Genomic DNA, 23,857 nt, shown 5'->3' with positions numbered 1-23,857 from the left:
CCCCCCCCTCCAATTGAAGGAGGGAGCGGGTCACCCTGAAGAGGGCGGCAGGGCGGTTATCTGATGACGCAGTTATATCCCCACACCAATTCAGTTTTCGAGACAGTTTTCAAGGACTGTCCAACAAAAAGCAACTTAAAGGCAACTAATCTGGAAACCACCCTTCTCCATCATTCTGTCTATACTGTACAGAATAGTTGAACTGACTGCCAAGACTGATAAAAAACACTCCTGATAAATTTAGTAGCACCTAAATTTCTTGGAACAATGCTAGATTCAAGAAGAATCCTAAGCTCTGGTAAGACATTAAGGGAAGACAAAGGCATTCAACACAAACAACGCAAATCTTCCTAGACCAGCAGTACAACCTTCTCATCTTTTTACTTCTGGCTGAAGATGTATATCTGCAAACTTCCAGAGAAATGAGTGCTATTAAGCACAATTTACTATGTTTTAGTGCAAGAACAGGTAATCTGTTTAGATCTGTATAATTTCTACTAGTAAGGCTTGCTAGTATACTATAAACATATATTATTTCTTTTATTTATCATTATTTTATTTAAACCCATAGTCTGGGGCCTCAATTTATATTCAGTTTACTAATAAAATTTCAATAAGCAAATCTGGACATTAATTTCACAATGCTGAAAATTAAAGGGATTCACAGAAGTATATAGGTAGTTAGCTTGAAATTATACCTGACTAACTCTGTTGACTTCTACTTCTTCCTCCTCAGCTTCTTCTCCAAATGAAAGCAGGCTAAAATTTCTTCAAATAGAAAAAAGAGGTACCTTAATTTAACAGTAGAACACATAAAAACCCAGAATTCTTTTGAAAATTATTGCCATTTCAAAGGTCTACAGAACTAATTTTCCTGTTGAAATCTCACAAAATCCTAGCCAACCTCTGCAATAGGATTTTCTTCTTGCTGCACTTTGTCAAGTAGCCTTAAAACCTTCCCTAGAATATAGTTTGAGGATGCATAAGAGACTACAGCATAAAACCTTATCAGGGTGCAATGTTCCATTCAAGAAAGCATACAACTGGATTCTGTTCCTTATCTTTTACACAATTATTATTTGTATATAATTCAGTGTCAAGGCATAAATCAAATCCTAATCTATAGTAGAAAACTATACCTGAGTTTGCAGAAAAGAAATATAATAATAATAATAATAAAGTTGGAAGGGACCTTGGAGGTCATCTAGTCCAACCCCCTGTTCAGGCAGGAAACCCTATACCATTTCAGACAAATGGCTGTCCAGTCTCTTCTTAAAAACTTCCAGTGTTGGAGCATTCACCACTTCTGGAGGCAGCTTGTTCCACTGGTTAATTGTTCTAACTGTCAGGAAGTTTCTCCTTAGTTCTAGGTTGCTTCTCTCTTTGGTTAGTTTCCATCCGTTGCTTCTTGTTCTGCCTTCAGGTGCCTTGGAAAATAGCTTGACTCCCTCTTCTTTGTGGCAGCCCCTGAGATATTGGAACACTGCTATCATGTCCCCCCTCGTCCTTCTCTTCATTAAACTAGACATACCCAATTCCAGCAGCCTTTCCTTATATGCTTTGGCCTCCAGTCCCCTAATCATCTTTGTTGCTCTTCTCTGTACTCTTTCTAGAGTCTCAACATNGCACACTGCTGGCTCATATTTAAGTGATTGTCCACTAGGACTCCGAGGTCCCTCTCACAGTTACTACTATTGAGCAAGGTACCCCCTATACTATACCTGTACATTTGGTTTTTCTTGCCTAAATGTAGAACCTTACTTTTTTCACCATTGAATTTCATTTTGTTAGATAGTGCCCAGTGTTCAAGTCTGTCCAGATCCTTCTGTATCCTAAGCCTGTCTTCTGAAGTGTTGGCTATTCCTGCCAGCTTGGTGTCATCTGCAAATTTGATGATTTCTCCATCTATCCCCTCATCCAAATCATTGATGAAGATGTTGAAGAGCACTGAGCCCAGAACAGAGCCCTGGGGCACCCCACTACACACTTCCCTCCATGTAGATGCGGTTCCATTGAGGACCACACGCTGAGTACGGCAGGTCAGCCAGCTTCGGATCCATCTGGTGGTGATGCTGTCTAACCCGTGTTTTTCTATCTTATCAAGTAGTAGGTTGTGATCTACTTTATCAAATGCCTTACTGAAGTCCAAGTAAATTATATCCACAGCATTCATCTCATCCACTAATTTTGTCACTTGGTTAAAGAATGCAACAAGATTTGTCTGGCATGATCTGTTTTTGACAAACCTATGTTGGCTTTTAGTAATGACTTTGTTTGCCTCTAGGTGTTCGCTGATTCGTTGTTTGATTATCTTTTCCAGAATCTTCCCAGGTATTGAGGTCAGGCTGATAGGTCTGTAATTTCTTGAGTCCATTTTTTTTCCTTTTTTGAAGATGGGAACTACATCAGCTCTTTTCCAGTCCTCCAGTAATTCCCCAGTGCTCCAGGATCTTTGAAAAATATAGTTCAATGGTTCTGAGATCTGCCAGTTCCTTGAGAACCCTGGGGTGTAATCCATCTGGTCCTGGTGATTTGAACTCATCTAGGCTGGACAGGTGCTCACTTACCGTTTTCTTGCCTATCTTAACTTGCGTTTCTATTCTGTTTTTTATGGCACTATTTTTGGTAGGTTGGTCTGTTTTTTCCCTTTGTGTAAAGACAGATGCAAAAAATGAGTTAAATAGTTCTGCTTTCTCCCTGTTGCTTGTGACCTTCTTGCCACTTTCCCCCACTAATGGACCAATCATTTCCTTCACTTTTTTCTTGTTTTTTACATGTTGAAAGAAGCTTTTTTTTTGTTATTTTTGACTTTGGTCGCAAGCCTTAGTTCATTTTGAGCCTTAGCTTTCCTCACTTCATCTTTGCAGGCTCGGGCTATTTGTTGATATTCTGACTTAGTTATGTGCCCCTCTTTCCACTTTCTATACTTGTCCTTTTTATCTTTCAATTTATCAGAGAGTTCTTTATGCAGCCATGCTGGTTTTTTTGAGAGCTGTTATTTTTCCTCTTTGTTGGTATTGTGCTGGACTGGGCTTTTATTATCTCATTTTTCAAAATTTCCCAAGCTTCTTGAGTTGTTTTCCCCTTGAGGATTCTCATCTATGGAATACTTCCCAAGCCCTCTCTAAGTTTACTGAAATTAACTCTCTTAAAGTCCAAGACTCTAGTTTGACTGTGTTCTATTGCTTGTGCTTCCATAATGTTGAATTCCAATATTGTGTATAGACATTTGAGTCCTTTATGACTGACCCTGTGTTTACTTTCTACATAACCTGTGTGGTGCCTGAGTTCCCCTATTGTCTTACTACCTATTTGGTTAGTGCACTGTGTGACACTCGCTATTAAAAGCTTGATTTTGCTTGACAGCAAGGTTGATATTCTTGTCCGCACACACATCTATGTTACATGCACTGATAGCCCTATAGCCCTATAGTAAATATGCTATACTTACTTTGTGCCCTTTGATTTTGCCTTCTCAACTTCTTCCATTGGTTTCTCATTCTTCAGCTTTTTACTGATCCTTGGAATTATGTCATCAAAGGGATTAAATAAAACCTAAAATAAACATATTTTATTAATCTTTTAAGACTGTCGATCATGAAAAATAATATTTCATAAGCACCCAAACACTGCAATCTAGAAATGGTGATAAGGCATAACTAAGCTTGCTGAACATAAGTTATTAAATCTAGCTTAGCTGAAGCTTGTATACTTTAGGTAATAGCTTAATCTAACAATGGCCAAAATAGTTATATGCCAGTTTTTAATGGAAATCAATCAAACAAATGTGTGAACTATCCATCATCTTAGAAATATGATGAGTTAACAGAAAAATTCCATGACCTAAATGGTGGTATGTTCTTCACACAGGTCTTAAAATTAGATAAAGAGAATCAATCAAACAAATGAGGCAAAATCATACCTATTAAAGTATTTATTGAGGAAAATATATCAAAGCTACAAATTTGTATGTGACAAAGTATATGAACCTTTGGATTCAGTAATTAGTGTGATCTTCTTGGACAGCAATAACTGTAACTAAACATTTCCTATAACTGCTGATCAGTCATAAACATGGGCTTGGAGGAGTTTTAGTTCATTCTTCCCTATAGAACAGATTCAACCTTCGGATGTTGGTGGGCTTCTGTGCATCCAATGTCCACTTCAAACCTTTCCACATTTCTATAGGATTATAGTCAGGTCTTGGACATTCCAAAACATTTTTTCTGCTTTAATCTTTCTTTGGTCATAAAACTTGTGTGTTTTGGATCTTTGTCTTACTGTATGATCCACTTCTCTTGATCTTCAAGTTCACAGACATAGAGTATACCCTGAATTTTCTGATATAGTTCAGCATGTATAGTTCCATCAATGATGGCAAGCAGTCCTGGTCCTGAAACAGCAAAGCAGGACCAAACCATGATCAGACCACATTTCACAACTGGGATAAGATTATTATGCTGGAATGCAGTGTTTGTTTTTCAACAAACATAAAACTTTTCATTCAATCTACAAGTCTACTTTGGACTTATCTGTCCACAGCCTTCAACTTATCTAGGTGGTCTTTTGCAAACCAAAGATGGGGAGCAATGTTCTTTTTGGATAGAAGTGGCTTTTTCCTTCCAACCCTGCCAGGCACACAATTGTTGTCCAGTGTTCTTCTGATGGTGGTTTCATGAACACGGAGATTCATCAATGCAAGAGAGGCCTTTAGATCCTTAAGACATTACACTGGGCTTCTTGAGACCTCCTGGAGTATAACAAACCTTGTTCTTGATGTGACCTTGATTGATCTCCTGGAAAGGGTAACAATACCATTGATTGCACATGATCTGCCTGATACTGGACTAGTGAAGTCCACACTCTTTGGAAATAGTTTTTCCCAGCCTGGTGAACATCAACAATTTGTTTTTCAGATATCCTCAGAAATCTCCTTTGTTCAAGTCATGACATACTTCCACATACCTGTGTTGTGAAAATCACTTTTTGATAGTGAATACTCAGAAGTCTGTTCTTTTAATAAGGCAGAACCTCCCACACTCAAACCTGATTATCATCCCATTGATCAAAATATCTGACTCTAATTTTCATATGAATTGATAATTTGGATCATTTTCCTCAATAAATCAACGAACAAATACAATATTTTTGACTCATTTGCTTAATGGGTTCTTGTTATCTAGTTTTAGGGCTTATGTAAAGAACAGACCACATCTTTTAAGATCATATTTATGCAGAAATATTGAAATATTGAAAATTCAAAAGGATTCACAACTCTTTTTCATCTACACCATTTAAATGAAACTTCATGAGATCTTCTAGAATTTGATATAATTGATATGTAATTAATCTGAACATATTATTCGAACACCTTGGGCAAGCAATTGTGGTCAAATATACGAAATCCAGGCAAATCAAGAGTTTCATTCATTTTTTTCTTGTTTTAAGAAAAATAATAATTCAAAATAAACACCTGTGAATGTCTCCTAGAATTGCCTTGATTATGTGTAAGCAAGTAGTATTACCGGTAGTAACTGCTGGCTTTTTATTAACCATAGGCAGTCCTTAGTGACTGCCTTCTTTAATGACCATTCACAGTTATGACAGTGATGAAAATAACTTTATAATCTGTCCCTGCATTGATGACCTTTATAGGTCTGTAAAGCAAAGGAAAGCAAGATTATAAGCATAATCAGTTTCATTTAGCAATCACTTTAATAACTAAGTTGCTGGTCCCATTTGTGATAGCTAAATAAGAATTGTGCCATACATTAGAAAGAGATGCCAAGATCAGCACTTGGGTCAAAAATGCTAACATACTCGTGATATACAAACTGAGTTTTCAATTATTTCTAATAATTTGAAGCAAAGTGCAAGAAAATATTTCATTTCATTTTAACAACATCAACACAAGAGAAATATATATTTATATCTATTACAGATAATCTTATTCCTACCTCTGTACTTGTTATTTTATATGGATTGACTGGTCTTTCATCCATGCCAATTTCAACTTCTGAAAGTCGCAACATATTATATACAGTATCTCCAGTGATCTGCCAAATTAGAAGTACCTTTTTAAAAGCTACCTTTTCACAAATTATTTTCGAAACACATTTTAATTTAAAAAATTTTAATTTATGTATTTATTACTATTATTTCTACATTGGCACATTCCAAACAACTTCTGATTACAATAGTAACAAACCCATAAAACAGAGAATTAAAAATATCAAATTAATAGCAACTGCTCCCCCCACTTCTCAAAAAGGAATTGGACAAACTCCCGTTTCATTTTCTTAGAAGAAGCTAGAAGTCCCTAAGTGGTGCAATTTATACTGAGGGGCATTTTGTCAATTTCCTGGGCATCAACAAGCTGCACTGAATCCCAGCTAATTGTTCAAGATATTAACCCAATCAATTCACCAGATCCCACTCATGCCAAATCAAAATTATAGTGAATATAAAAAACTTTATGCATAAAGTGTTGCACAAAATATTTTCAAGACCTCTAACCAAGATTACCATGGTCACTCTTCCCCAGTATGGAACAGATCATGTTAAATAAAGTGAAGTAAGGGCAGAAAAATCTGATGCTTTGCTGTATTGCCACTGTAGAAGTTTAAACATGGGCTTTCATCAATGTTTGGTCATATTCAGTGTCTCTATTGGTATTCTATCTTCCAGAATTCATTTGTAAACCAAGGTAATCCCTAAGATTGAGATAGTCATGTTGAAGTATCTGGCTATCCCCACTTCCAGAGATTAACCAGCTGATTTATGAAATTTCTTGCCAAATCGCTGTAAAATCTAAAAGTGCCCATCTTGAATCCATCAAGATACATAATGTGGCTGATACTATTTTTTAATCAATTCTTTCACCATGGGGAAGTTGCAAGGTACAACTTGCTTCATTTGAACCAGGAAGTGATCTACTACAGCAAAGAACTAACAGCAACATATTCCCTTCTATTCTTCCTACGTATCATTTTACCTGCTCCTTCCTTCACTAGCTTATATACTTTTTTTACCCTTAATGGCATATAAATAGTTATTTATATTGCAGTCTATGTTTATTCATAACTTTTCATCAAATATTCTATCCCAAGGATTTGAAAGCTTTTCCTGGAACTTATTTTTATTCTCACAAATAAAATAAATAACTAATGCCATTATGAACAAATCTTTGTAGACAATAAATATAATTTAAGCAGAAGTTTTCCAAACCTTTCCAAAGATAGTGTGTTTGTTGTTAAGTTCATCCGCACGCCCCAAAGTAAAAAAGAACTGGCTGCCATTATCATGAGGCCCGGAATTTGCCATGGCAACGAGTCCTCGTCGAATAAAACGCAATCGTGAATGGAATTCATCCTGTAAATTATGACAAAGAACAATTACTGCACAATTGCCTCTCATTCATTTAGGTTGATGCACATAGGATGAAATCCAAAACGATAACAAGACGCATATTTCCCACCAACATCAGAACAAATCAATTTGCAGTCCTCAGTTAACAATTACCCTGCTTAGTGATGGTTCAAACTTATATAGCACTTAAAATGTAGTTATATAATCCTTGAACTTACAATCATCGCAGCATCCCCAGTCACATGATCACAACTCAGGTACTTTGTTACAGACACACATTTACAACAGTTACAGCATATTGTGGTCAGGTAATCACCATTTGCAAGTTTATAGCCAAGTTCCAACAAGTAAAGTCTGTGGAGAAGCTGGCAATGGCACAAGTCTCAGTCATGTGATATTCTACTTAATGACTGCAACGGAACAGACATCTTAAGTCTGGCGCAGTCACATGATGTCTCAATTAACCACAATGCTTAGTAGAGCTGAACTGCTGAGCAACTGAGCTTTACACAGCTGAGTTGCCAAATTGACCACATTGCTTAGCAAGGGAGTTGTCAGTCTTAATTGTTGTCATTATGTGAGGGCTACTTGTATTCTAATTACAGCATTTCCTTGTTTAGTTAAAGTCTTTATGAATAAAATTATATTTTTTGGAAAACCTAGAAAAGACTCATCCTTTAATATTTCCCCAAATACACTTCTATTTTCAATACTTAGCCATATAAGCTCTATCTATTTCAGTAGAATATGTCTTACATTTCCTCTGCCCAAATTTCTACCACTAAAATCAAAGGGGGAAAAAAGGGACTAATTGAAAAAGAGTATAGTAACAAAAAGAACAGTAAAAAAACAACTAGCTAAAGCAGAGGGTTACCTTGAAAGGGGCTCCATAGATAGATTCTCCTCCTGAGCCAGTACCAGTTGGATCACCACCTTGTATTATAAATTCAGGTACAACCCTATGAAATATGGTGTTTTCATAATAGCCTGAAAACAAAACAAGTGTTAAGCCACTTTATAGGAATTGCAACATTTCCACTGGTGAGAGGTTTACTTTTTATTTGTGTATATTTATTTCTGAGAAAATGTCAACATCAAATTAATTATATATAGGAAAAGTAAAAGAACCTTTTGTAAAATATAAAGTTTTCTGAATTACATAATCAATTGTAAAAAAATATTTTTTAAAAAAGAGTGAAGGCATGAAAATACTTGTTAGATTTACCAATTAGTCTTTGCTTGGTTTCATACAGACACCCTTAATTCTGCAGTACAATCTTACCAGTTCTTAATGTATACAGAAAACTTAAAAACTGTGAGTCTTATAATTTTTTGCATAGACAGGTAGATTTTATTAATTTAATAATAGATTTACTTTTAACAGTTAATCTGATGAAATTATGATAGAACCAAAGCCATAAGATGAAGGTCACAAGCCCAAAGTCAGAGACTCTTAGCTTATTTGGTCTTCTGGACATTCAATATATGTACATCATCAGAATAAAAAAGTTTAGAAAGCGGTCGAGAAATTACTCTAAGGTCCATCTGAATAAAGCTCAAAAATAATCAGTTTAAAAATCTTCTCTCTAGCACAGGAGTCCCCAACCCTGGAGCCGCAGCCCACTACTAGGCCTTGAGCCTTTCAAAATCAGGCCAGGGAAGTGGCGGGTGAGTACACACGCATCTCTGCTCAAACAAAAGGAGCTGCATGTGCACACGGAACCATCCTCTCCGCCCTCCAACTGGTCCGCAAAGCCAAAAAGTTGGGGAACTCTGCTCTAGCAAACACTGAACACGTTGAAGAAAATCTGGGGTTTGATTTGCAGCAAATAAGAAACTTTTCTCTTTTTTTCACTGTTTCAGTTTTCACTTTTGAAATAAGATTAAAGAAAAATGTAATTTTCTTCTCTTTCCCAATCCCTCTGGCAATCTCAATGACTTAGAAAAGATTTGGTTCAATTGTGTGGAAGTTTGGATAAGAAAGAACAATTTCTATTGCTTTCTTAATCTTGGGGAAAATCAGAGCAAATCCATCATTTTCTCCATGCCCTATGACCTTCTCAAAGCATCTAAGAAATAGATCTTCAATCCCTGGCATGGAATTTCACAGAGAATGGAAAAATGAATCAAAAGCATCTCTCTAGTGAGTCCTTTGGTAAAGAGCAGAGAGTTTGAAAGAAAGATGACATTATCTTACTTGTCACACACTTTTGAGGAAAAGAGGACACACAGAACAAAACTCTTGCTGCTGGTCCTTCCTTCTCTCAACTATAAAGTATGAAAGAAGTTGTTCCAAGTTTGATCATCAGAAGGGCTAAGAATACTTCCCTAAGTGGGGGTACTGCAGATGTTTGCTGTTTCTTTCAAACAAAGCTTGTATTTCTATTTAAAACTTTTTGGAAAAGTAGTATGAGAATTAAGCACACTTATTGAAATTGAGTACTTTTCATTGTATAGAAACTATATTTTATTATAGTTATTATATTTATACTCTTATTGTTATTATTATTGATCATCGCATAGCCAGATGTTCAGACTGGGTTTGGCATTTTTGTCTACCTATCGAGTCCTTACCAAGGACCTGGGATAAGCAGATCTGGATGTTTGATGGTGTTACAGATATCGTCGCAGGATAGAAGCTGTCCCCAGTAAAGCCACCTTTTGTAATTGACTGATGGTGAATTTGTCAATGCCAATAGTGTTCAAGTGGTGCTACAGTTGTTTTGGGATTGTACCCAAGGTGCCTATTACTATTGGTACTACCCTTGCTTGCATTTGCCATAGTTACTCTATTTCTATTTTTAGGTCTTTGTATTTTGTTATCTTCTCCAGTTCTTTCTTTTCTATTCTGCTGTCTCTAGGCATTGCTACATCTACTATCCAGATTTTTTTGTCTTTCTTATTGATATTATTATTGTTGTTGTTATATTAGGAGCTACTGTATTTTTCTTGGTCATTACCTTCCATACAAAGCTGAATAAAGTTTCGACATGCCTTGGGAGCTTCTTTTGACCATAATTCAATATCAATATCTCCAGCTGTTGTTTTCAGTAATACCTACAAAATAGATTTAATATATGATTATGTGATCATTACAAGTCTCAATATTTTTTTAATCAGTCCTAGTACATAATTACATCTTCTGAAGCATACATTTATTATATGTGATCATTACAGGTCTCAATATTTTTTTAATCAGTCTTAGTACATAATTACATCTTCTGAAGCATACATTTATTATATGTCCTCTAGAATGTAATATAACACAATCAACAGCAAAATAAACTAACAGAAAATAATATGGAAGCAATAAAGCAGACATTACTAATAAAGCAGGAACTACTAATGCAGGCATACTCTTGTGTACAGTACACAAATACGGTAAGAATTGGGCCTCTATCTCTACAAGTTTATTGTAAGCAGATTTGAATAATATTTTAATTAAAAAAAGCAGATAGAAATGTTTAGGATTGCACAGTTAGATGTCCAAACTGATAGACAACTGAGCAGAATACTATTATAAGTATTTTTACTGGATAAAAAATTAACTAATAAGGCTTATAAAATATGGCTCCGAAGTTTTTTTCTTTGATTTGAGCAGTTTGTTTTAGACAGCCAAAAACTTGGGGAGGAAAGTTTTTATAAATAGCTAAGTTACAGGAAATCATGTAATGCCTCTGTTAAAATAGCAATTGTTTAGGAAACAACCTGAGCAATATTTCAGAAACTACATATAAAGTCTGCCCATACAACTCTCTAGACTATACCATTTTGCTACATTCTTAGCAAAGACATAAAACATTTTTCAGTTGCATGAAAAAGGTTCAGCTTATTCAGAATAAAAACAAGCAATCACAAGAATAACCAATGGCATCTCCTATTGATATTACATGGCCTCAGACACCTTGAATTTGATCTGGAAGCAAATCAGCAACCATTTTTTACTCCCTGACAACATGAACCAAAGCAGGAAAGTGTTTATTAACAGGAGAGGGGTGTGTGTGTCAAGTCTTTATATAGGATACAGGCAGTGGTGGGATTCAGCCGGTTTGCACCACTTCGGCAGAACCGGTAACTAATTTTTTGTTGCCCAGGCCCAGAATGGACTTCCAGAAGCAGCATCCACACAGAGAACCAGTTGTTCACCTATTTGAATCCCACCACTGGATACAGGTATATACATTTGATATATAATATGTGTATCAGAAAGTAACAAATCAAACAAAAAAGCACTGATGTGCAATAAAAGCTTTATTTTTGTTAGATAGGTTATATAAAATATGTTGCATTTGTGGGCTTGTTTAACACTGATCAAGGATTTCAAAATACAGTCTCATTGTTTGATTAGTCACATCCTATCCCTGAAAAAGCTAGTTTTGCACATCAAAGGAAATGTCTTTGGCTTAAAAAAAAAAACATGGTTTCCTAAACTTCAAAAGGAGGCATAGATGCCATGCTAAAATCCTAGTGTTATCTGTACTGTACTTAAACGTTAGCAGAACATCCTAAAATTCTATACATCAACCTGAGGTACACCTGAACTTTGGTAGCACTTCTGTATTAGCCAAAATGTGCCCAAAGTGATTCTTACTATCCCTATCATTAGAAGAAAATATTGCATGTGCCGCAGGTAACAAAACTAAGGCTGGTAATTTCAATTCACCTCTATCATAGTAAAAACAGCATGTGAAAGCCTAAATTGACCAAAGCACTGATGAGTAACAGATGTCAATGAGCTCATCTGATGCTATTTTTCACTCCTTTTCCACTCTTTTCATTAGGGTGTTTACCTAAAAAGGAATAGTATGATGGATGTGTATGGTTTTTGCAAACTTCCATTTCTTCCAAATGCTTTGAGAATTTCATTAGTCACATAACTTAATTAAAACCTTTGCAGTCTTTTGTTGGAAATAAAACGGTTTCTGCCATTGGAGTAAACAGAATTCCCTTGGCTCTCATTTTAATATATATTAAGCCCTATTACTACTTGGGGATGTTTCAATCTAAATTCTTTACATTCTTATTCTATAGTAAACCCCACTGAACTCAACCTAAATATCACAATATTGGATTGAAGCCAGACTGTTCCAGCCAATGTATACTCGGGCAATAAGCAGGCATTTAATACAATTAATTTCAAATTAAGACACATCGCATATTAAGTTCCTACATTCGCTACAAACTGAAGCACTTCAGTGCTTCCCACTCAAACTAAATCAGTTATTAAGCGCTGGGTATATCTACGCTCCTCCTTAGATGAGCGGACGGACTCTCACCTTGCCATTGGTTGGCGGTTCCTGGATGTAAATATTACTCATGCTGAAAACTTCCACACAGCCGCTGCCCTGAGAGAATATCTCACTCGTAGCATCCACCCGGTGGGCGAGAAATCTCTTCAATGACTATTTGGGACTCCAGCGCGATCTTCCCCCCGCCATGTTGGGTCATGGAAGACCTCATTTCTAGGCGTGGGGGGAGACAGAGGACAGTGCCACCAAGAGAAGTCAGGCTTCTGATGTTCTGTTCAAGAACAGAAAGAGAAATAGCTTCGGAATTTCGGGCAAAGTCCACGAGCTAACCGCAGCTGAGTGCGGCCTGGTAGGACCAAATTTTTCGGCGTATTAGAAGGGTTCCCCCTCTTCAGATCTTAGCGAGTAGTATGACCCGCTGTGCAGTTCCTGTAATCATCCGACTAGAAACGTTGCTGTAACTATTTTGATCCCGCTGAGAGAGATTGGCTCTTCAACCGCGAAAGACGGAGGCGGGAGAGTTTTCTGATTGATCTGCATGTCCCACCCCGTATCCCTCGAACCGAAGGAAAGGAGCAAGGCCTACGGAGGAAGAATATAAGCGAAATCTTCAAGGATTGCCGGATTCAGTTTCTAAGTCATGTAGGTGACTATGGAGATTCTCAGTCATTCATGTCATGGTTGTCCCAAAGGTGTTTTTTCAAAAGGCAACTGGACTTTTTTCTTAAAGACGTTTCGCTTTTCATCCAAGAAGCTTTTTCAGTTCAGAACTGAACTGAAGAAGCTTCTTGGATGAGAAGCGAAACGACTTCAGGAAAAAACAAAGTCCACTTGCCTTTTGAAAAAGCACCTTTGGGAAAAATGTTTCACGATTTGAGCTTGGAAAATCCCGACGACAGCTCGGCTTTTCCGGCTACGTTCAGTATTATCTATTCCAGATCAATTTAAATAATTTGCATCTGAGTTTTCCCGCAGTACGTGCTTAGAGTTGCTCAGCACTTAAGAAAATGCCCCACAACAGACAAATGCCAAGAGGATCAACGAGGATATACCCACAACGGCAGTCTAGCATTGAGAGTCGAGTGGGAGACTATTGGGTGCCGTTCAGATGCGTTAGGTGCATCAAACTCCCAGTATTCTTCCCTCCCTCCCCTGAGGAAGGACGCTCTATTGGTCTTGGCCGACCCTTGGTTGGATATAGTATCTACCAAGTCCACCGCTCCTTTTGAACCTGGTGTTTTTCGGTGACCCAAAAGCAAAATAAAGGGAGGGCAAAAGCTGCTGTTTAATAGTTCAATTGGCTTTGGAAAGATCAAGCTTCAGTCCTATCACCCTGCATGCAACGAATGACGAAGACAGACGCCCAGATTTGTATCATTAACTTTCCGAGCAAGTAGGCAGAAAATAAACTTTACAAAAACCGGCTTCCAACCTAAATGCACGCGGAAAGTACAGTACATGCCGAGCACTGGTGTATTAACTAGACCAGGGGTAGGCAACCTCGGCTCTTTTATGACTCATGGACTTCAACTCCCAGAATTCCTGAGTCAGCAGAGCTGACTCAGGAATTCTGGGAGTTGAAGTCCATGAGTCATAAAAGAGCCGAGGTTGCCTACCCCTGAACTAGACTCCTTTCTTAGAAAACTAACCTTAGCTTATTCCCATTGGACCAAGGCGCTGTCAATCAAGAGGACAGCCCATTGCCTTTTATTGGGAGTGGCTCAGGAGAAAGAAACTCTGATATTGCCGGGGATGGATAGTCTCTGCCATAGGACTGAACAACCTTCAGACAGGAATCAACAAAGAGACGCCGAATGATAGCGCCCTTCCTTTTCTCTCCCAGCAAGTCAGGAAGGAAGGCTTTTGCTTGCTTCCCGCCTCTTAGTTATTTCCTTAAGAACTCCCCCCCCCCCTCTTGGCTGCATAATGGTTCAGCCCTTCGCGTTTCGGGTCAAAGTTCCCCAGCGAGAACCGTTGCCCCGCGAACTCGTCTGGCCGGAGTTAGTTGGGGCTTAGAGGCGGGGTGGGTTGTGCTGGGCGCATGGCGTTGCCAGGTGAGCTGACGGAAAGGGGATGGGGCGGTAGGGTTCAGATGCGAATGGAAGCGACGGCTTTTGCCGAAGAAGTCTGGGAGACGAGTGCGAGCAAGGAAGGCACGACTGAAAAGCAGTCGCGTTGAATTAATTCGTCTGCGTCTCGATGGCCGTCTAAGCTGGGATTACTTAACTCTCTAAGCCTGGGCTTAATTAAATCGTGGCCAGCGTTTCTTAAAAGGGCGGTCCGAGGACTCCTTGGGGACTCCCAAGGCCCTCCCAGGGGTCCGCGACATCAACATTATTTGCCAGATGTTGAAGATATTTGCAAACATTTAAAACAATTGCACTTATTACTTTTTGTTTAGTAAAGGTATAGGGTTTTTTTTTTCCATGAAAAATATTTTATTGATGTTAATATCTAACATTTAATGTCATTTTTACATGATTTAGAAATCTACAAATGAGTCCATTTTATTTTTTAACACTGTAGATCTTGATAAATATAACCCATGCAAATCAAAGCTTTGGGCGGTCCTAAATAATTTTTAAAAGTAGGAAGAAGACCTGAGGGTGAAAAGTGTAAGAAACACTAGTCTATATAAGTCTACTGTATATAGATTTGTCAATAGATCAATCCTATCCTGCTTTGCATTTGGGAGACTAGCCAAAGTGGATTAAGTATCATCACACCATCTAGTAAACCGTCAGACAGTTTGTAAACTATAGGAAGTGGAATTATACAAATGATAAACTATGAATAAGCAAACTATATTTTGGCTTAATGAAAATCCTGAAAGTCTGTTGAACTTCTGTTTGTTTATATTTACATTTTGCACTAACAAACTTAAAATGCAATGTTTTAATTACAGTTTTAATTAAAAGGTTAAAAAGTTTTAACTCATTTTAAAAATAAAATTGTTAAGTCATTCTAGTATTATAAAGTCCAAGATCGCAAGTTTCTACTTTCAATTTTATATTCTATTACTTATCCAGATGATTAAATATTAATATTTGGCAGAAGGAAAACCCCTACATACAGACCTATGTAATTTTAGAGTATTCTTTAATATACTTCCTGTTCGATACTCTATAAATTTACATACTATGGCATTTTGTAAACATATGACAAATTGAAGGAGGGAGAAGCAGGAATTGGCCTGTTCAGTTATTCTTTCCAGAGTACAGAGCACCAGGATGAATTCAGGATATATAACAGTACAGGTACAGTACAACAATTGATCTCAACATTTCTCTTGTCAGGCAAGACAGTTAAGTGAATTGTGCCTTGTTTTATGACCTTTTTGCCACTGTTGTTAAACAAATCACTGCAGTTGTTAAGTGAATCATGCAGTTGTTAAGCAAATCCAGCTTCCTCCATTGACTTTGCTTGTCGGCAAAGCATCCAAATTTTGATCATGTGATCATGGAGATGCTACAAGGCAGAGATGGATGCTGCTTCCTGTTCTTTCATTGGGACAATAAAGATGCAATTTAATTTAACATTTATGTTGTGCCCTTCAGTACCATGTAGGCTTATGAATAATAAAGCCACCATAAAAGTAAATATTTTAAAAGGAAACAATTAAGACAAAAAGAGTTAGAAAAGAATTATCTAATGAAAACAGGCAGGTGCAGCAAATTAAATGTATCTGGTCAGTAGTTTTCTAACTAGGAAGGTCTCACCCATTGAAAAACAATATTTGCCTGATTTTTTTCTCCTTCAGTTCCTATCTGATGCTGAACAAGAAGTAGAAGAATGTACTAGGTTTATTATAGCCCTCCCAGCAGTTTTTAGACCTCAGATATCTGAGTCCTAATGGACATATTTTAGCAATAGAACCAATTTGATCTAGTGGCTAAGGCACCAGGACAAACTGATCTGGAGACAGAATTCTAGTCCTGCATTAGGCATGAAAGTACTCCACCTCCTCTCACCTCACATGGGTAGTGGTTGTGAGGAAAATAGGAGGAAGAAGGATTAGGTATGTTCGCTTTGAGTTGTTTTATAAAAATAATAAAGGTGGGATATAAATAAATAAAAATGGCTTAGCTGGCTATGGAAAATATTGGATATATAGTTCAGTATTTGAAAGCTACTGCACTGGGAAAAGCTATTTACACTTTTTATATATAAAGCAAGTCTATTTCAGTATCCATGTAACTTATATTCTGTCAGCTCTGAAGATGGTCATTGGATATAATAAGTCAACTCTTTTTAATCCTCCAAGTAAACTTGGAAGCCTGAACACAATTCTTTTATTCACATCTGGATCTTATAATTTATGGAGAAATAGATTCATGTAGTTAAGTTTTTTTTTTAAAAAAATATGTAAATGAGGGTGGTGCTCAGTTTATGCAAGCATTGATCTTTTGTTTTTGTATTATATTTGAGTGAATGCCTAAATGTACTTTCTGTGTACACCATTACTGATTTTTAAAAATAATAAATATAATAATATATAATAATATAATAGTTTCAGGATGAGAGGATATCTTATTCTATTTTAATTCACATATTAATTGTTTGCCAAATTCTTTATAATTGTAGTTGCTCCTGTTTTATATCAACCAGAGCTCATCAGCTCCAGATGTTCTATATGTTGCTAGGAAACAGTAATTTATACATTGCTTCAAGTTTTTATGGTTTTATGGTTGTATTGTGCCATATTTGCCTAGAAATAGCACTTTCAATGTATAATTTCATGTGAATTGCAAATAGAAAAGGCAGCTTAATTCTGCCAAACAGTCTAATGTAGAAAAAATAATAATAATGATGATGATGATGATGATGATGATGATGATGATGATGATGATGATGATAATGATAATGATAAAGTTGGAAGGGACCTCGGAAGTCATCTAGTCCAACCTCCTGCTCAGGCAGGAAACCCTATACCATTTTGGACAAATGGCTGTCCAGTTTCTTCTTAAAAACTTCCAGTGTTGGCGCATTCACCGCTTCTGGAGGCAGGTTGTTCCACTGATTAATTGTTCTAACTGTCAGGAAGTTTCTCCTTAGTTCTAGGTTGCTTCTCTCCTTGCTTAGTTTCCACCCGTTGCTTCTTGTCCTGCTTTCAGGCGCTTTGGAGAATAGCTTGACTCCCTCTTCTTTGTGGCAGCCCCTGAGATATTGGAACACTGCTATCATGTCCCCCCTCGTCCTTCTCTTCGTTAAACTAGACATACCCAATTCCAGCAACCGTTCCTTATATGTTTTAGCCTCCAGTCCCCTAATCATCTTTGTCGCTCTTCTCTGTACTCTTTCTAGAGTTTCAACATCTTTTTTACAATGCTGCAAGCCCAGTATCAACATTTTATTTAATAAAACATACCTGGCTCCAAGATTAATTTATGAAATCAGTGTAACAAGTCACAATTTGGCACCCACCATTGTAATTGTAGATGGCTGCTATTTTTATTATGCACTGTATGGGAAAGTAAACTTTACAAAATTATTCTTGGGTCTGTTGCATCAATAAGTTTCCTGTACATTGAATATTTCTAAAGTCTCTACAAACTAATAAGAAATCTGCTTGGCTTTTTAGGTGGAAATAAGGATAATATCAGGGCAGGGTGCAAGAAATGTGGCTATCGTAAGTATCTACAAAGATGAAGATACAGTTCTGAAAATGAACAGGTTGGAATGAGTTTTCTTGCAATGTGTCACTTGTATTATTAACAGCAATTGTAGGGGAACTGGAAAACATTAATTTTTTGGCTGATTTTGTAGTTTGGTGCTTGATAAGGAAATAAAGAGTATTGAAATTCAACATACTGAAGGAAAGAAGGGAAAAGTGAATTTCAGTTGCTTATTGGTCAAGCGCCACACTAAAAATCAATCAACAAACGAATGATTTTTTCCAATCTTTATATCACTAAGTGGTTCTATGGTTTTACTTATCAAGACATAGTAAAGTTGGCTTTCTTTTTGTAAAATAAATGATGGCATGGTATAATCTGTTTTGCATTTTTGTTTATATGAGGTTGTATTGCCTACTTATAAGAATTGCTAAGGACCAGATGATTTTTATTATATCCTGATACATAAGATCATAGAATTCAAAGAGGTGTACTTTCTTTTTCAAACGAATGTTGTAGTGTGGTGAAGGTAGTGTGGTGAAGGTAATGTGTTCTTTGGTAAGTCAGCCTTAGTCTGTATAAGCAGTGGAAAGAGTGATGGAAATTATAGTCCTCATAGTAGTTTGCCAATCTTGAAATAAGTGACCTAAGACTTATTTAAAACAAAAACATTCTGTCCAAAGAACTGGAGAATCTGCTAGGGTAGAATGCAATAGGTTGAACAAGCTTGTCAACCTAATCTATTACAAAGAACCATACATAATAGCCTTGCCAACAACATATATATATTAGCCTTTATTATTTACTGCAAGTATGTATTTACTTTGAACATATATAACTGAAGGAAACATTATGCAAATTATGTAGTTTTTGCTGCCAAACACCACCAATGGATGTATGAGGCAACTTTTGTAGATCCTGTAATCATTAATTTCAGAGCTAAAAAATTATGTTTTAAAGAACCTCTTGCAGACCTAAAACTATACTGTAGTTTTAAGCAGAAGGAAGTTTCACCAACCCTAATTTACTTGGTGAATGGATCTTAGATTATGACAGTTATCATGGCTATTCTCTAATAATTATATATCTTTCTTTCTTTTATTAGTGCTTGATTTAATTTTAAATTGAATGATGCTGATATGGAGCTAAAGCAATTTTGTTTAAGATATGATTGACCTTATTTGGTGTAAAGATAGGTTTTTGTTTGTAACTTTACATGTATCAGTAAATGTTTAGCATTATTTCTATACCTCTGCAAGTGTTTTTCAACAGTATTTTTGAGCTAGTTTGCATTCTATTAGTGTCTTCAATGGCTAATGGTATGTGAAGGGTTGATATGAGCATATTAAAAGGAAAAAAAATATGCTTATGGATTTTTTTTTATTGTTTGACTCTTGGTTTATAACTAAAAAACAGACAGGAAAAAATCTCTGATATTAACCTTTTTTAATTTGCTTATATTTTCATATATAACAATTTTGTTTCTATTTATTTCATAAAAATTATTATAGCTGCCCACTCCATAATACATATTAGAAGAATTTTCTGCACTAAGACTGATTTAAATTAGTAGTGTCCATACTTTTTTTTAACCAAAATCAAATTAAGTGAATTTCTGAGAAAAGATGTTACAACAAAGTTACATTTTCTTTCCATTATGTTTATTATAGCCAGGGCTTTTTTTGTCATAGAACGCCCAGAACGGAGTTCCGGCACCTTTTTTGGATGGAACCTTGTAGGGTAGGCAAGGCGGGTTGTGTGACATGTGTGAGTTCCGGCACCTTTTTTTTTTTTTCCAAAAAAAAGCATTGATTATAGCTAAAGTTTTACTGTATGCTGTACTGTAAACCACACCAGCTTAAAATACAATAGCTTCCATATTATTAACCTTGAAGAGACTGCCATATCTGCTGTGAAAAATGGATATGAAAATATTTTCAGTGTTAAGTTTTGTTGCTAAGAAAAACTACCTGGATGTATCCATATAAATACCAGGAAATGAGCTTGAGTAGAAGAAGTCTTTACTTTTAGTCTTTTAAAACAAGAAGCAACACAGCTTTAATAATATGCCATTCTTTTAAAGGGCCAAAATGTTTGGAGAATAAATTAAAATTTCCTGACTTTTTTTTTACTTGCTTGCTGAGCAGCAAATAGTCAATTGTACTATTTTTTTGTTTGTTTTTCTTAAAATCTCTTTTGCTTTCTCAAACTTTACTTTAGCAGGTCATCTGACATTTGAGTGCCGAAACTTTCTCCGTGTAGATCCCAAAAGAGACATTGTTTTAGATGTGAGTAGCACAAGCAGTGAAGAGAGTGAGGAAGAGGAGCTGGAGAAACTTCATGTCGTTCCAGAAAAGCAGGGTAAGTTTGATCATCTTATATTTGTCTTTGTTGTTTTTCTTTTGCAATTTTCTTGTCTGAACACTGGGCTCTTACGATGCTATCAGGATATCTGCCAGAAAAAAAGAACGATCTTTTTCAATTATCTTTGCAATCAGTCCATAAAGCCAGATAGTTCCTATTTCAGGAATCACTAAAATCGTAATCACTCTAATTTACAGGTATTCCTGATGAAGAAGAAAAGAAAAAGATCCAAAAGAAGAGCAAGGAAAAATCAAAGTTAAAGAAATCAAGAAAAAGGTAGCAAAACTGAGACAGAAGTTCAGGTAGTCTGTTATGGTTCCGGCTAATGAAACACTTCAAAGAACTTCCAGGCATTGATTTTCCTAAAAGTAATTTATTGTTACAAAATGTCGGCACAGGCACAACGAAGTTGATGCTAAGAACTGAAATTCATTTCCTCTGAGCAGTTAAATTATCAGCATGTTCCCTCCCTTAATTAGCTGTCATATATCAGTTATCCAATTAATGTGAAGGTCAAAGGTTTCCTTCCTCTTTCTTTCCTGGGCTTTTCCCCCCACCCTCTTCTGCTCTGCATTAACCCTAAAAATACCAGACAGTTCTGCATATTGTCAAAGCAAGAATATACAGTATTTGCAGCGTTGACATAGTCCTTGACTTACCGCAGTTCGTTTAGTGCTCATCTATAGTTACAAAGGCACTTAAAAAAGTGATTTATGACCATTGCATCATCCCCATGGTCACAAGATCAAAATTCAGACATTTGACAACTGACTCATATTTATGGTGGTTGCAGTGTCCCAGGGGTCACGTGATCACCTTTTGCAACCGTCTGACAAGGGAAATGAATGGGGAGCCAGATTCATTAACAGTCAGGTTACTAACTTAACAACTGCACTGAATTACTTAACAACTGTGGCAAGAAAGGTTGTAAAATAGGGTAAAACTCTCTTAACAACTGTCTTGCTTAGCAACAGAAATTTGGGGCTCAATTGTGGTCGTAGGTCGAGGACTGTCTATAGTCAAATTGCTAAAAGCATATGATGACGATGCCCTGGCAAATCAGACAATATTTTATTAAAAGAAAAAAAGGAAACAGATACTGAAAGGTTTCTCAGTTTTCTGCTTAGCTGGGGAAACAATCCAAAAAAGAATATTGTTTTGGGTAGCCCAACAATCCTTGCTTGGGCAAGGCTATATTTAAGCCATAATGTAGCAGGAAACTAGCTATTGTAGATTGAGTAGACCATGTTTAATCAAGCCATAAATCATAGTTTAAGCACAATGTGCTTAATTTATTTAGTTATAGAACAGATTCATTAGAAAGAATGGTATCTATATGAGTCTGGATGCAACTTTTAGATTTACTACAAATAAAACAGTTTTTCTTTAGCTTGATTTCTGTATTCAGGTAGAAGTAGCTAGATTGTTCTCTGCTCCATTTCTCCTCTGTTTTATTTAGTGCATCTATACTTAACATGTTTCCTCTGTTTTTGCTCTTCTTTTAAATAATTTTTTTGTCTGTAGAACTTAGTTATCTGAACCTGTAGAATTTCTGTTTACTATATGGATGATGCCTTTTAAAAATTAATTCCCTATTAATATACTGTCCCTTTTCTCAAATAGACAAAGACTATATTAGAATAAAAGGCTATAGAACTTAAGAAAAGTATCTTTGGTGTATTTAGCTAGAGTAACTATGTTTACCAGAAATTGTACGTATTTCCAATTACATTTATAATCCTATGTTTTATAGATCTCATTCTTCAAGCATCACAGAAGATGATGAACCTAAATCAAAAAAGCAGAAATCCCATAAAAAAGAGAAGAAGAAAATGAAAAAGAATAAATCTAAGAAAAGAAAACATCACAAAAAGGGAGGAAAAAAACACAAAAGAGGAAAAGATTCATCTTCTGATAGTTCAGATTCTTCCAGCAATGATTGAAAAACAAGACTTAGGTTGATTTACGTCAATCCTAGTTCAAATTATAATGCCATAAGATATATACTCCTTAATAATTTATTTTAAACATCTCTTTGTATTTAAACTTTTTTTGTGGGACGGGGGAATTAAGGTTTTCATTCTCCTTTATGGGTGTCATTCTTTATTTGTACTTCATGATTGAAAATTGTTTGAGAGATTAAAATGTAAGAAGTAATTTTTATTTCTAAGATTTTAATCTCTCAACGATTACAAATTATTCACAAACAAAATCCGGTAATTTTAGTAGTAACGTCCTATGGTCTTTTAACACTTCTCATAATCAATGGGCACATGCAAGAGATTGCTGTTCCACAGATTCCAGATCCCATTTATTTCCATTATAGGTCCCAGAACGAGAAGAAAAAAACCTGCCCAATTCCATAGCAGGCATTTATGTCCCTTAACTGGGAACAGCTGGAGAAGTTCCACTTGCATCATCTTTGGGGTTCCAGTAGAAAACTAGCAGAGCATGGAACCAGTAATTTTCCCTCTTTTAATTCTTTCTTCTGTCCCATGGAAATGTTTTGTCATTGTGTTCTGTTATTAAGATACATGTTCTTTTATACGTTTTTAGTAAAACTAGAAGGGAGTATGTATCTTAGAAAACTTAGAAGCATAAAATCATTGTTAGTTATACGCTGATGATTCCAGAACTGATTACTCTTCGAAGTGTACAGCATGGAATAGAAAGAAGTGTGAAGATGTTGAAAGGCTGTTATAGTACATTATAGGTACACATGGTAGAAGCATCTCTGGATCAGGATGTAAGTTTGTATTTAAGAGTAAATATTGGGAATTAAATGAGCAAAGTGGACGTAGGTTTTTAAGCACCAAGTGATTTTTTTCTAGTAAAAAATCCTGTGTTTTGACAACTTGAAGATGAAAACTATTTTTATGCTGCTTTTTTATTTTCATGTTGTTTCTTGCCATTTATTTGTATAGATAGTACATACTTTTTGTTGGACCAAAGAAGTAAACCTGATTGAATTTGTAAACTAAATGATTGCTTGTTTGTGCTTAGTTTGCTAAAAAAATAAAAAAGGTCATTCTTTTACCACCAAGTGCTTCTTTTTTTCCACTGGAAAAGTGTGAGAAGCAGTAGAGGGGAATACCTTCTATATTTTTAATAGTTCTGCCTCATTTGTTTTGAGGCTGTTTATATGATATTGCAATATGTGCCATTTTCAGAGTAAAAGTTGCAGATACAATATTAAAAAAAGTTATCTTGACAATATATACATAAGGGCTAGGTAAATACAGTAAGTTTATTAGATGCAGC

The 23,857-nt window shown here is 36.1% G+C and overlaps 2 protein-coding genes across 5 annotated transcripts in view; one reads left to right on the top strand and one right to left on the bottom strand.

The window, feature by feature from the left end:
* The window catches only part of CWC27 (CWC27 spliceosome associated cyclophilin), a 108,570-nt gene extending 95,748 nt beyond the window's left edge, over nt 1-12,822 (bottom strand). For both annotated transcript variants that reach the window (XM_015812661.1, XM_015812662.1), the window contains exons 1-7: nt 12,645-12,822; nt 10,329-10,425; nt 8,243-8,355; nt 7,228-7,371; nt 5,958-6,056; nt 3,452-3,555; nt 699-768 (exon numbers count right to left, since the gene is read on the bottom strand). In XM_015812661.1, coding sequence (XP_015668147.1) covers nt 699-768; nt 3,452-3,555; nt 5,958-6,056; nt 7,228-7,371; nt 8,243-8,355; nt 10,329-10,425; nt 12,645-12,686 — 669 coding nt within the window. In that variant the 5' untranslated portion in view covers nt 12,687-12,822. The remainder of the gene's footprint in view (nt 1-698; nt 769-3,451; nt 3,556-5,957; nt 6,057-7,227; nt 7,372-8,242; nt 8,356-10,328; nt 10,426-12,644) is intronic.
* A 1,540-nt stretch (nt 12,823-14,362) lies between these two features.
* SREK1IP1 (SREK1 interacting protein 1) lies at nt 14,363-23,615 on the top strand. 3 transcript variants are annotated; one of them, XM_015812659.2, is made up of 5 exons: nt 14,363-14,671; nt 18,199-18,246; nt 20,456-20,593; nt 20,794-20,872; nt 22,350-23,615. In XM_015812659.2, the coding sequence occupies exons 1-5, from the start codon at nt 14,659-14,661 to the stop codon at nt 22,537-22,539; spliced, it is 468 nt and encodes a 155-aa protein (XP_015668145.1). In that variant the 5' UTR covers nt 14,363-14,658; the 3' UTR covers nt 22,540-23,615. The 3 variants fall into 3 exon arrangements, with proteins under 3 accessions (XP_015668145.1, XP_015668144.1, XP_015668146.1); XM_015812658.2 differs by having other exon boundaries at nt 14,456-14,671; nt 20,453-20,593; XM_015812660.1 differs by lacking the exons at nt 14,363-14,671; nt 18,199-18,246 and adding an exon at nt 19,963-19,999 and having other exon boundaries at nt 20,453-20,593.
* Nucleotides 23,616-23,857: the final 242 nt, after the last annotated feature.

This window comes from Protobothrops mucrosquamatus, unplaced genomic scaffold (genome assembly GCF_001527695.2).
Source record: "Protobothrops mucrosquamatus isolate PMUCROS unplaced genomic scaffold, P.Mucros_1.0 scaffold104, whole genome shotgun sequence".
In the NCBI taxonomy this organism is placed as follows: domain Eukaryota; kingdom Metazoa; phylum Chordata; class Lepidosauria; order Squamata; family Viperidae; genus Protobothrops; species Protobothrops mucrosquamatus.
Note: the sequence above shows the minus strand (reverse complement) of the source record. Positions and strands in the feature narration are given on the sequence as shown.